Source organism: Eschscholzia californica, unplaced genomic scaffold, assembly GCF_041429995.1.
Source record: "Eschscholzia californica isolate CP2 unplaced genomic scaffold, dmEscCali1.0.p SCAF_2, whole genome shotgun sequence".
NCBI classification, from domain to species: domain Eukaryota; kingdom Viridiplantae; phylum Streptophyta; class Magnoliopsida; order Ranunculales; family Papaveraceae; genus Eschscholzia; species Eschscholzia californica.
In genome coordinates, this window is record NW_028238309.1 from 10,661,843 (window position 1) to 10,675,594 (window position 13,752).

At 38.1% G+C, this 13,752-nt stretch overlaps 1 protein-coding gene across 1 annotated transcript; it reads right to left on the bottom strand.

The window, feature by feature from the left end:
• Positions 1 to 1,808: 1,808 nt before the first annotated feature.
• LOC147556149 (uncharacterized) lies at positions 1,809 to 2,606 on the bottom strand. Its single transcript, XM_086658587.1, has one exon. The coding sequence runs from the start codon at positions 2,604 to 2,606 to the stop codon at positions 1,809 to 1,811; it is 798 nt and encodes a 265-aa protein (XP_086514713.1).
• Positions 2,607 to 13,752: the final 11,146 nt, after the last annotated feature.

Sequence of the window (13,752 nt, forward strand, 5' to 3'; positions counted from 1 at the left end):
CTCGAATCTAATTATGCGAGTATTTACATTATTTTTAATTACAAAGTGTTTATTTTTTACTCTTTAGCAAATGTCACTAAAAAGTTATAAATATTTGAGTAATATGTTCGTTTCGTGTATTTTCGAGTTCGTTAATTGATAAAACAAAGTTTATAAATATTCGGTTAAACAGTTTTTTTTTTAATTACAAGAGTATTTATTTTTAAATAAATATATTTTTATTAAATAACGATAATATCTTGTTACAAAAATGTAAAGTTTAGACTACGTTTGTCAATCTAACTAAAGAGAATATCAAGTTTTATTTGATAAAGATACTGTATATTTATTAGTTAAAGATATTATCTATTAAAATTCTCAAACAAAAAATAATAAGAAATCAGACAGTAAGAAATTGATTTAAATTTGTTAAAACTCATTAACTAAGTTTGGTGATGTTTTAGTATTCTATTATGTAGGTACTTCATTATTTGAAGTTACATTCAAGGGCGGACCCAATGTAGGGTCTATGGGGGGCACGTGCATGCACGAGTTCGATACACGTCTCCATGAGTTTGATAACTAATGTCTTCTTTACCTAGCCGTCACTCGTCCTGACATTTCTTATGTCGTTAATAATTTTAGCCAATTTGTTCAAAAAACGATTGATACTCATCTCGCTGCCGGTCATCGTATTTTCCATTATCTCAAGGGTTTCATTTGGAAAGGTTTATTTCTTTCTGCAACCAACTCTTTTTTAATTTCTAGTTACTGTGATTCTGACTGGGTCGGATGTCCTTCAACAGGATGGTCTACAACTGGATATTTTACCATGTGAGGATCTAGTTTTGTTGAAAGTATCTTGAATACGGGTTTGATATCTAACCCGGTTTACGATCCACCAACCCGTTCACATTTTGGACCTGTTAGCGGAGCTAATTACTGAGACATAGTTGGTATGCGAAGCAAGGCTCCGAGGCAGAGCTGGACTCCGAGACAGAGCTGGAATGCGGAGCTGGACTTATGTCGGTGATTAATGTTATCGTATCCATGTGTATTTCGGATTTAGAAAGAGAGGGTCGGTGAGGCGGTGAGATTAAGGTTTTAGTGGTTATATAAACTAAAATCTAGGAGATATCTGTGTCGAATTTTCACGAATTTCTTGTGTAACTTGTTTAGCTTATCATAGTGCAAATCATCGCGCCATTGTCGCCGTGGAGTAAGTCTCACCAATTGAACCACGTAAATCTCTTGTTATCTGTGTTATTTCCTATTGCTATTCTTGGATTACTTGATTTCGATCACAACAAACCCCTTTTGTCATAACAAACTGGTATCAGAGCTTTGATTTTGAGGATTTCTGTGATGGCGAAATACGAGATAGAGAAGTTCGATGGAAGGAAGTTAACTTGAAAGCATGGTAAAAGATAGTAAATATTTTCCGCCTAGCAAATGTTATTATGTGTTTTACCTCTAGCTCAAGTGCAAGATAGTATCGGATAGGAGACAACAAAACCATCCTGGAGGATTGCTTTTCGGCAAGCACACAAAACAACCATTTCTTCATTCTTATTTGGCCGTCATTTCGGGTATGTTTAGTTTTTTAATAACTTAATCATCTTTGTTGCATAAAAAGTAGTTAATGACTCAGTTAAAATTATTGTCTTGAATTTTAGTTTTAGTGTCAGGCCACTGGCTGAAGGTACTACCCAACATGCAGCAGAAAGCTCAGTATCATGGGGACCAATTTCAAGACCATTAAACTTATCTACTATTCTATGCCACTTTTTTGTCTTTTTTTTTTGTTGAAATAGGATGCTATATATAAATTAAATTAAAACATTCTTACAGTACTTTTTAATAAGAAAATAAGGCACTTGCTTCCATATCTTTCCTTTTTTCTTTCTTCTCGCCCACTTCGCTAAAGCATCTGCTTGAGAGTTCATCGTTCTTTTTGTATATTGGAAGGAGATACCCTCAAAGCTTCTCGTCATATCTCTAATGTTCTGGATGTGGATCTTTGATTGCCACCTTATCAAATGCTTTCGATCTTTGATGTGTTGTATGAGGTTGTAGCTGTCACTTTCGATGATAATGTGCTTGTATTCTCTTTGTATTGCCCATTCCATACCTTTGCAAATAGCTATAGTTTCGCTCTCTTCACTATTTCTAGCTCTAGTGCAAGCGGCCGCAGCTTCAATGAAAGCTGCCTTGTGATCGTGAATAATTAGACTCGTGCCTATGCTCTCATCAATCGTCTTGAAGGAGGCATCAACATTGATTTTTAAGAACGGTTCTGTTGGGGGGGACCATTTTCCGGTATCTTTATTATGTTCCTTTATAATTTCATTATTATTTTCCGGGAAATTTTGTATAGCGTTGATGATGCTGAATGTCTCGGTTTTGGTTCCTTGAAAACAGCTATTGCATCTAGTTTTCCATATAATCCACAGTATAGTAGCAAAGTGTGTTCTTTTTGGATTGTTGCACCTATAAGTAGAATTGTTCCACGAGAAAATCCAATCTTTAATTGATTCTATGTTTTCTGAAATGATATTAAAGTGGAACCAGATATTCCTGGCAACCGGACAATGAAGAATTGCGTGTTTCGATTGTCTCAATGTCATTGCATATGTGGCAGTTCATATTGTTTCCTATGTATTTTCCTTTTCTGCCTTTCACCGGCAGCGCCTTGTTGCATATTTCTCAGGTGATTGTATAACGATTTGACCGTAAAATTTCCAGATTCTGTTAAAGCCCATTTCAGTTCATCTTTACCTTCCTGATTGATTGGAATTGTTTTTATCAAGTTTTTGGTATTTTCATCAAAGATGTCTCGTAGGAGATTTTCGTTCCATTTGTTATTTTCTATAAGTTGAGAAACTTTTGTTAGATTTGAGTTGTGTTGATTTGTGATTGGTAGGTTTTTATTTGGGATCCATACATCATTCCAAATATTTATATTTTCACCATTTTTTACCTCCCACATGCTCAGGGTGTTTATTTGGTTCAGCGATTTACATAAATTTTTCCAAATCCATGAGTGGTGTTTCTTTACTGGACCAGGATTCTCTAAATTTGGATAGTATTTTGCTTTCAGGAATTTTACCCATGCTGCTTCCGGATTAGTCTTTATTCTCCAGGCTTGTTTGCTTAACATAGCTATGTTATCAATATCTGGACTATGAATACCCAAACCTCCCATATCTTTTGGGAGGCAGATCGACTTCCAAGATTTAGTACATATTCCCTTTGACTTACCCCACCAGAAAGACTTTTGAATAGTCATAATGTGTTTGCTTACGCCCTTTGGAATGGCGAAACATTGCATCTGATATCGGGGTACGGCTGCTGCAATCGCTGTAATGACCACCGTTCGCCCAACCTGAGAAAGGAACGCATTGTTCCATTTCGAGAGTTTTTGACTGATTCTATCTACCAGATCGTTGAAGACTCTAGTTTTATTTGGACCAATGAACAGTTGAGCGCCCAGGTATTTCTCCGAAGTGGAAGCATATTTAACCTTAAGAGCCCTCATAATCATCCGCTTGAATTTTGGGTGAGAGTTTTTAGAGTAAAATATATTCGACTTTGAGTAATTGATCATTTGTCCAGAGGCCTTACCGAAGGTATTTAGCATGAGTTTTAGCCGATCAATATTATCAAGCGAGTTCTGACCAAAAATGATACAGTCGTCAGCAAACAGAAGGTGATTAATCTCAAAATTGTTTCCATGGCTCGGGAAACCTTGAAATTTCCCATTTCCAATCTCTGAATTAATAAGTCTACTCAGTCCTTCCATAGCTAAGGTGAACAGAAACGGGGACAAGGGATCTCCTTGTCTAATTCCACGAGAGGGGTAAAAAATCTTGCCAGGATGACCATTTACTAAAACCGCCATGGAAGAAGTCGAGATACAAGTGTGAATCATGCTGATCCAATGTTCCGTGTAGCCCAGTTTCCTCATAATATTAGTGATGAATGACCATTCTATTATGTCGAAAGCTTTAGACATGTCTAATTTGAGTCCAAAAAAACCTTTCCCTCCTTTCATCTTTTTGTAGGAATGGATAATCTCTTGTCCGATAATGATATTATCCGTGATTTGTCTGCCCGGAACATATGCCGCCTGGAACGGGGATATAATATCTACCAAGGTCGATTTAAACCTGTCCGCTAAAATTTTCGTTATGATCTTGTAAGTGGTATTAAGCAAGCTGATCGGACGGTAGTCCGCAGGTATAGATGGTGTTGGAGTTTTAGGAATGAGACAAATGTGAGTATGATTAGTATTGCTAGGGAGTTCTGCTGAAAGAAAAAAAATTTCCACCAGCTTATAAATGTTTATACTTACTGTGTCCCAGTTGGATTGAAAGAAAAAATGCGGGTAACCATCCGGCCCGGGAGCTGCTTCTTTCTTCAGCCAACTAATAGCGTTGTCTATTTCTTCATGAGTCGGTTTTTTATGAGCAAATTGTTTTGAACCGGAGAAATGGTCGGGAGAAAGAGCTGCAGGATTTCTGAATTATCTGAAGGATTTGTAGTGGTACTGATGTTGAGTAAGTGTTTTGAGAAAGTGTCTTGGATGGTCGCTCTCATTTTTGATGACCATAATGCGATTTGTTCTACTCCTCTGAATAGCTTGTGCGTGGAAATATTTAGTATTTTTGTCACCTAAAGTAATAAAGTTATTTCTGGATTTTTCCTTCCATATACTTTCTTGAAGATTATAGAGTTCTTCAAGCTTGTTGTTCAGTTCATTGTGTTCCTTCCGAGTTTGACTTCTCTGAATAGATTTGATGATTTCATTGATGCTATTTTCTATGTTTCCGAACACTGTTTTGTTCCATTTTGTAAGTTGCTTACTTAAGCTTTTGAGGTTGCTCTGAATATCATCTCTAGTATGATCTTTTTCGTTATTAGCCCATATGTTCGCTATAAAATCATGACAATCCGGATGAGACATCCAGGTATGCATGAATTTGAAAGATTTGGCCTGAGCGTGTTTTCCTCCTTGATTTTACAGAAGAATCGGTAAGTGGTCTGATCCTACTGAATCCAGGTGGGTGAAACCTGAAGTTTGAAAGATTTGAAGCCAAGGGTGGTTGGCCAAGGCCCTATCCAACCTTTCTTGGATCAGATTAGCTCCAAATTGTTTATTAGTCCAAGTAAAGGGATTTCCTTTGAAACCCATGTCCAGGAGTTCAAGATCATTAATAATATTCGAGATCTTCGGCATCCTAGAATTCGAAGAAGAATTTCCTCCGCTCTTCTCTTTAGGATCCAGGATGATATTTAAATCTCCCAATACTACCCAGGGAATATCTTTCCCGGGGTTTAAATCGATAAGTTTTTTCCATGGCTTAACCTTATCCTTTTGGTAAGGGCTACCATAGAAGCCGGTGATGATGATGTGGTTGTTGATGTTATTATCCGAGGTTTCCATGTGAATAATATGTTTGTCCGAGTATAAGATGTTCGCTTTTATGTGGTGCTTCCAAAACATTGCTAAGCCTCCCGCCTTGTTAGTAGGTTCAATGTAGTGGCTAGCATACTGTCTACCAATATGGATATGTTTGTTAATTTGGATCGAGGTATTTTTGGTTTCCGAAAGAAAAATAATATCCGGGTTGTGTTTTTTTATGAGATTAATTAAATGTTTTTTTGTAATGAAGGAGGAGATTCCTCGCACGTTCCAACTAAGAATAACCGGACCCTCTAAATTAGGGGTTTTAAAGGCCACCCCCCTAAGGATAAAAGACAAGCTTCTGCCCAAAAGGCTCAGCCTAAATTAAAGGCACTCCACCGGCAAGAGAAGAACAGTCCAATCTCCGGGAGAGAAAGACCTAACCTGCACGGCCGAAAACAAGAAACCAAACAACCAAGGGAGAAAAAGAAGCAAACAGAGGATCACTGCAAGCTAAAGCAGATAATCAGCATAAAAGATCCTCAAACTCACGAAAAAGGCTAATTGCAAGACAAGAAAATGAAAACTAACTATGCTGCTAATAATATCATAATAAACATCATAGACAAAGAAGACAACATCATCTGTCTTATACCAGATGATCAAAACACCAAATACACCAAGAAAGATGAAAGCTAACCCTGCTATCACCTATAAGACTGAAACAAAGAACAATATCCAAAAACAAACTAACACAAAAAGGAAAATATATACCACCAATCTAACAGAGACACCAACAAAGATTAATCGACTAGACTAGGCTGTTCATCCATTCCATCATCGCGAGCTCCTGAAGAGTGGCTAGGGGAAACAAGGAAAGAGTCCGATAACTTGTGCCTCCTTCTCTCTTCCTGACTATCAATTGACTCAGGAGGTGGGACATACCAGCTTGGAGGGATGAATTCTTCATTGTCCAAAGCCAATAACACATTACCTGGGAAGGGGATACCTCTCAAATTCTCTCCCAAAGAACTGCTACCCATGCTCTTTTCCTTCTGTTTCTTAAACCCTGATTGACCAATCTCTCCCACCTCTACTTTGACTTCCATCAGACGTTCCCCCTCCTTTCTCTTCCCTTTATGCTTATTTGTTTCCACTAGACTAGTGGAGGCTTCTTGATGAATAATAGAGGGTACAACTGAGATGGCCCAATTACCTGGTGAGATGGGAGTAGACACATTTGCATTCAAAAGGGAGACAGAAGATCTTCTATTCGGCTTGATGCATGGGGTAGCAGGATGCTCAATGATTCGACACCGATGACAAATGGCCTTCGGGAACCTTAGGTAGCTAAAATTAATCGGCTTCCCTCCATCTGTAAAAATTGAGTTCAAAGTAGCAAGTAGAGGTGTACGCACATCGTACATGAACTGGATCCTAATCAAAGTGTTTGGGACCATGCTAAAAATTTTTGGTTGGATCTGCATGATATATCCCATACATGAGAATATGGTTTCCAAGTCCTTTGTATTCTGGATAGCTGAAGGTAAACCCGCAAAACTGCACCACATTGGCTCGGACATCAACTCTGGAACCTCATCACCTAGTGGAAAGTCCACTTCTTGCATGACTACTAACCAACCCCTAATGATCCAAGGTCTGCCTTGGTTGATCTCATACATAACAATCTGGCTTCTAGGCTTAATCACAAAATGATTCGGACCAGTCAAAGCTTTGTTGATCGCACATTCTCTGAAGAACTGAGATTGTCCGGTCAAGTGCTTCCTGATAAAACCTATTCCAAAATCATAAGGGCAGCATAGTCTAGCAATAAAACCAGATGATATTTCTTGAAGATCTTTACTAACAGAAGGTTTTGGATAGGTAATGGTAAGATTTCCATACTCGGAAATGTTCATTTGAATAGACATCTGTTGGGTGAGGCTTTCTATGCTATGAATATGGGAATGGGTCGACATGAACCAGCTTTGAATGTGGAAGGTAAAGAGAAATGTAAGGTAAAGATATAAGAAGGGGGAAAACAAGAGGCTGGATAGGAGTAAGTAAATGGGGGGTTAAAGAGATAAGAAGACATTAAGTCTACTGGTTGAGTCTCTAAGCAGGAAAGAGATATCGCTGGAAGAAGAAAAGATTCTCGAGTTCTAGGGAAGGAGCGAGATCCCAGTCACAGACCACCACCTGTTGCTCAATCCTTAATAGCCCAATCCACGAACACCAAGAGGAAGATAAGCAGTAACATCCGGTGCACGCTCAACTCCGGGAAATGAACAGCCTAATCTACCCTTAATTACTCTTGACACATGTATGAAATGCACAAAATAATCTAGAAAGAAGATAAAAAGTTAAAGATTATACTTACTTGGTGACTCCAACTTCTGATCGTAATAATTCTTCTCGAAAGTTGTTGCCTTGGATTCTGGACTGAAACTCTTCGACTTCCGGCCTCTCTTGAATGTTCTTCTTTTATGACGGTAGGATGCTCTCTGGGTGCTGTTTGGTTAGAATTTTATTGGATCTAGGGATTACTGCTAGTTTAGATTCTACTTTTCCATTTGCATGTGAGTTTTGAAAAGATTTTAATCTTCTGTATTGTCGTTCTTTCTTGGAAACTTAGGGTTAGGGTTGGGAAAAAGGAGGGGGAAGAAAGAGTTTTCGTCACTGACGTCACTCTGCTCGTTCTCTCTCCTCAAAAAACCCAGCTTTGATTCGGTAACTTCATACTTCAACCACTTTTTTGTCTAAATGCAAGAAAATGACGTTGTTTTCTTTCTTTTGTTGAACCGGAAAATGACATTATGGGTATTGAAATAAATTCTTACTTTTTAGGTTTTTATCTTTAACCAGTTTCTTGGTCGATATATGTATATATATATATATATATATATATATATATATATATATATATATATATATATATCTTACTTTTTGTACTCTTCTGAATTAAAGAATCATTTTGTTTTCGCTCTAAGTCGGGTTGTGAGTTGTTGTGTGTTGGAGTCTCCCTGTGCTTGTTTGTGTGGATGACATTGTAATAAGGAGATAACCATAAATAACTTTCAAGCTTAAAGCATGCTGCATACAAATTTGCTATTAACGATTTGAGGTTATTAAGAAATAATTTAGGTACAGAAAAACCGCTAGTCAATTAAACGAGTTGATTGAACCAAAAGAAATATTTCTTAAATTGTATTTATTTTTTTTATGACTGAATCTGAATTAGCCGAATAATTTTACAAATTACAAAAGATTATATTATTAGGTCTGAAATGACTTTTACATTTACATACTTTACAAGTAAATGAATTTACAAGTTCATAGTAATAACTACCTCTGTTGCGTGTATTTTCTTAACCTCAGAATTGCTAGTGTATAGAGTCATATGCTTTTTGGGTCAAAACAACTCAATTTTCAGTTTAATGGAGGGGCAAATTTGACATCTTGCATATTTCAGAGGATAACATTTAATAATTATCAGACTGGTTTTGATGTCTGAAAGAACAACCTTTATGTTAAGTTTGTGGCAGGATCTAGACCTTAGATTCTTGGTTGCTAAATACCCAGTCTCCCGTGAATTTCTTTGGGCGACGTGGAGCACGTGTGGCTTTTAGGCTTATTACGTGTGGGGCCTAACTTTGATACCACGTTAAGTTTGCGGTCATCCAACTCAAAACTAATTGGTAATGAGTAGAGAGGACCTAGGCCTTATATTCTTGGTTGCTAAATACCCATTCTTTCATGTGAGACTATTCTCACAATTTACTTAGTCTATTCAGACGACGAATTAATTCAGTCTATTTTCAAATTTTAATAAAAAGGTAACATCTGAAATCTAAATCGAACCGTTGATCTAAATTTTTAAAATATCAAACCTAACTTTAAACTTGTTTCTGATTTGGAAATGAGAAGGAAAAAAGAATTTTCCTTTTTATTAAAATTCAACAAAACAAAAAAGTTCTTCATCAAAAGAAAAAAAAAAAAAAAAAGTTTTGTATTGAAAAAATAGCCATTTTGTGTTGTGGCCCACCATGAATGTGAGTCCAAAACTATGAAACCAATCCTGCTAAGATTTTAACCAAGAAGGAAACGAAAAGTTAGTGATGGTTGGTTTAGTCTGTCATCACCTGTTTTGGTTCATTGGTTGTCGAGTCCTTGTCTTCATCTTCTTCTCTTTCATCAGTACCAACACAAACGACCGCCTTCCTGGTCGAATAGCTTTGGAGCAACCTCTCTCTCACCCACACTCTCACACCACAACAGCTAAACTACTCTTTCTCCCTGATATACTTTTCTTGGGTTACCAAGTCCATCAAAACTATGCTACTGAATTTCCACAGAATAAACTAGATATTTTCTTTTGAATCTTTTTTTTTTTTTTTGTTAAAAGTTCTTTTGAGTCTAATACTCTAAATTTTAATGGTCCATCCTTCTGGCTTATAGCTTATTACTTGTCTTTTTGCAAGTTAATTCCAATTTGGCCCTCACAATCAAATCTCTTTCTTTTTTTGTTTGAAATTTTGACCGTTAATTCCAATTTGGTCCCCAAGATAAAATCTCTCCTTTTTTTTGGAAATATGACTACAATTCTACGAAGTCATTACAAAGGTATTGATACATCATCAAGATGTGATAAACATGATAACAATATGAAATTAAAGATTCTAAACTATCTTAGGAATCGAACCTGGAACCTCTAAGTTTTCGGAGTTTATGTCACTATCAACCACTTGGGTAACCAAGTGTTGACGAATCTCCTCTTTCTATACAGTTAATTCTAATTTGGCCCGAACCAACAACTAGAAGCTCAGTTGGTAGTGCATGTACTCCTAAATCCTGGAGCTTCTAGGTTTGATTCCCAGCGGAGGTGAAATCCATGGTTTATAGAAGTTGGGTTATTAAAGGTATAGATACATTAGTTTAGTTGGGCTTTAGGTCATTAGTTTAGTTGGGCTTTAAGGCCCCTTTTGTAAGACCTTGAAATCGGCAATTATCATACTTATCGCATCTTATTAATGTATCAATGTCATTGTTATGACTATCACGGTCAATATCTAAAAAAATATTCTAATTTGGCCCCCGAGACCAAATCTTCTTTAGCTAAACTTAACAATCAAATGTGTATTTCATTTCTTACCCCTATTTCAGAAATATTTTCCTTTAGTATCCTCTATCTCTGATTATGCCGGAATCAATGGCCAAAATAGGAGGCTAACAAAGGCCGACCACCGTTGCCGGTGGCGGTCACATTTAACAGCTTTTTCAATCTTTCTTATTGTCCCTCTCATCACAACCGCAAGATTTTCTCTGCCTCTTTCTTCGGTTTTTTTTTATCTTTGTCTCTTTCTCTCCCTCTCAGAATGGACGAAGATCGAATCTTGTCTTGGATTTCAAGACGAGGGTATGAACCCTTCATCTGGGTTGAATTTTGTTTACTAATTTTAAGTGATTCGAGTTGAAATTTTGTCAGGAAAAGTTCTACTTGTTGAGGATTTTGAATTCTTGGAACGATCTGTGACCAAAAGAGTGATTGAGATATTGAAGCGATAGAGTGATTAAGGTAGCTCGATTTTTGTTTTTATATTCCAGAGCCCTATTTGTGTGCCTTACAATTCTGAACCAGAACTAATTCTTTTAGTATAGAGGTGTGAAACAAAAGGGATGAAACCTAAATCTGAAAGACAAAAACCGAAAAGGAACCACTTTTTGCTGAACTTGTTGTACAAGGAAGAAGGAGAAGAAGATGAACAAACAGAAGAAAAAAAATGCAGTCCCCGTGGCCGGCCAGAGGCAGCCGGCGACCGGCGTTGTTTGGTTGAGGTATCGCCTCTTAAACACACATTGCCTCTAACCAAACCAACAATTACCTTTAGCTAGATTGCCTATAAAAACTTTGAACATTGCCTATAAAATCTTTTAAAACAATTTCCTACAAAGAACGGTGTCATTTCTGTTAGAAATATGAGGTAGATCAATGGAACAGTCGGGTAGAAAAGAACTTATTCACTGTGTCGTGGTATGGAGACCACTGCCTTGAAAGTGATTTCGGAGTAACCGGAGTGCTAATTACTTGATTTCGATCACTCCCCAAGGATTGACCACAGCTTACTTCCTCTGTCTGCACTAACAGAGACAGTAATGGAGATAACATAACTCGAAAACTTGAACAATCAGAAAGAGGAAGATAGCCGATAATGAGTTGTATGTTTTCTCTCTTGATTTCAGCCAGTATATATAGCCTCTGAGAAAAACCCTAACCGCCTAGGAAACGTGGTAGAGAAGTTAAGGGAGTGGGAGATAAGCTCGGAAACTGATTAACCCTACGAAATCAGTTAGAGATATACTCAAATACTGATTAGGTTAATCTCGCCGACTAGTCAAAATCCGAGTTTAAGTCAAAATACTCTTCGTGGCAAAAGAGTCTTTTCACTATAAGCTCCCAAGCTCCCAAGCTCCCAAGCACCCGAGCACCCAAGCACCCAGGCACCCAAGCACCCGAGCACCCAAGCACCCGAGCACCCGGGCTCACGGGCTCACGGGCTCACGGCCCAAAGGCCCATAAGCCCATAAGCCCAAATAGCCCAAATAGCCAAAGAGTCCAAATTGGTTAAAAGCCCAAATGCCTCACATGTGTGCGCGCGCGTGTGGGAGCCTTCTCTACGCCACCATGTGCTTTACAATGAGTTGTCAAGCAACTTATTATAAGACACCTTTAGTTTCACTTGTTGAGAGATGTGGGACATTAATTGTCTAGAGAAAGAGAGCTTTGAATGCCATCTTCCTTCTAGAGGTGGAGCCCACCCATGTGCCAACTAGAAGACAAATAGTCTTGAATAGTAGTCTTGACTAGCTAGGTTTCTGAAGTCAGCTAAGTCTGAGTGTACTAGTTTTAAAAGTTCTGTCGTTCTAATTGTGACATTCTTAAAGGACAGTTTCGCATGTTTAGCTTCTACACATATGGGACTTCTAGTGTGATCATCAAGATCGTCTGCACTGATGATTCCATTCTCTTTAAGTTTCTTAATAGAAGCGTAATTAACGTGTCCTAGTCTACCATGCCATAAATTAGAAGACTCAACGATATAAGCAGAACTAGAAGTGTTATTAATTTCTGAATCGACGTTCACTACAAAAAGCCCCCCACTCAGATATCCCTTCCCAACAAAGACCCCATTCTTAGAAATTACAATTTTATCAGACTCAAAGACTAATTTTAAACCAGCTTTGTTGAGAAGAGATCCTGAGATGAGATTCCTCCTTAGGGTGGGCACGTAGAGAACATCGTTCAGAGACAGACTCCTTCCAGAGGTGAGTTTCAGAAGAACCTTTCCTTTGCCATTGATTCCAGCTTTTGCAGAGTTGCCCATGTAGACGCTGGATCCATCGTTCATCTCCTCGAAGGTCTGAAACATCTCTCTGTTTGCACACATATGCCTGGAAGCTCCTGTGTCTAGCACCCATTCATGTTTGCTTTCCACCAAACAAGTCTCGGCTACTGCAGCAATGATCTCTTCAGGTTCAGCGATATTCAGTACAGCAACGTTTGAGCGTTGGTCCTTCCTCTGGTTGCACTGGTATGCCTTGTGTCCTGATTTTCCACAGACATAGCAGAGACCTTTCGATTTCTGGATCTTCGAGTTGGACTTGACTCCTTCAGTCTTACTCTTTCCAGACTTCTTCTTCTTATTATTAGTTTTTGACCTGTCTTTGTTTCCAGAGGGAACAGATTCAACCAAGTTAGCAGTAGGGGAATTCAAAGAGAGGTTAGCAAACTTATCCTTGAGGCGATTTGCCTCTTCAGTCCTCATGTGACTGATCAGCTCCTGAAGAGACATGTCCTTCTTCTTGTGCTTCAGATGGTTTCTGTAGTCACTCCAGGATTGAGGAAACTTTTCCAGCAGAACATTGGCTTGAAGGATTTCACACATCTTCATGCCTTCAGCAAGTATTTCAGCAACCAGGTTCTCATAGACATGAACCTGCTCCATGATTGAAGAGTCATCGTTGATTTGGAACTGTAACCACTTTCCCACGATATACTTCTTCCTTCCAGCATCGTCAGCTCCATATTTCTTTTGAAGGGTATCCCAGATATCCTTAGCAGATTTGTAGTTGACAAACAAGTCGAATAACTTGTTATCCATATGATTCAGCAGATGTCCTCGAACAATTTTGTTGTCTTTCTGCTGTTTGACAACATCACCATTCGAAGTAGAAGACCTATCCTTAACAGGGGTAATATCGATGTCGATTGAAGAACCAGTGGATAATTCTTCGAACAGAATATAATCGACTTCGAGTTGTTCGAAGAAGATAAGCAGCTTCTGTGACCACCTCTTGTAGTTAGTTCC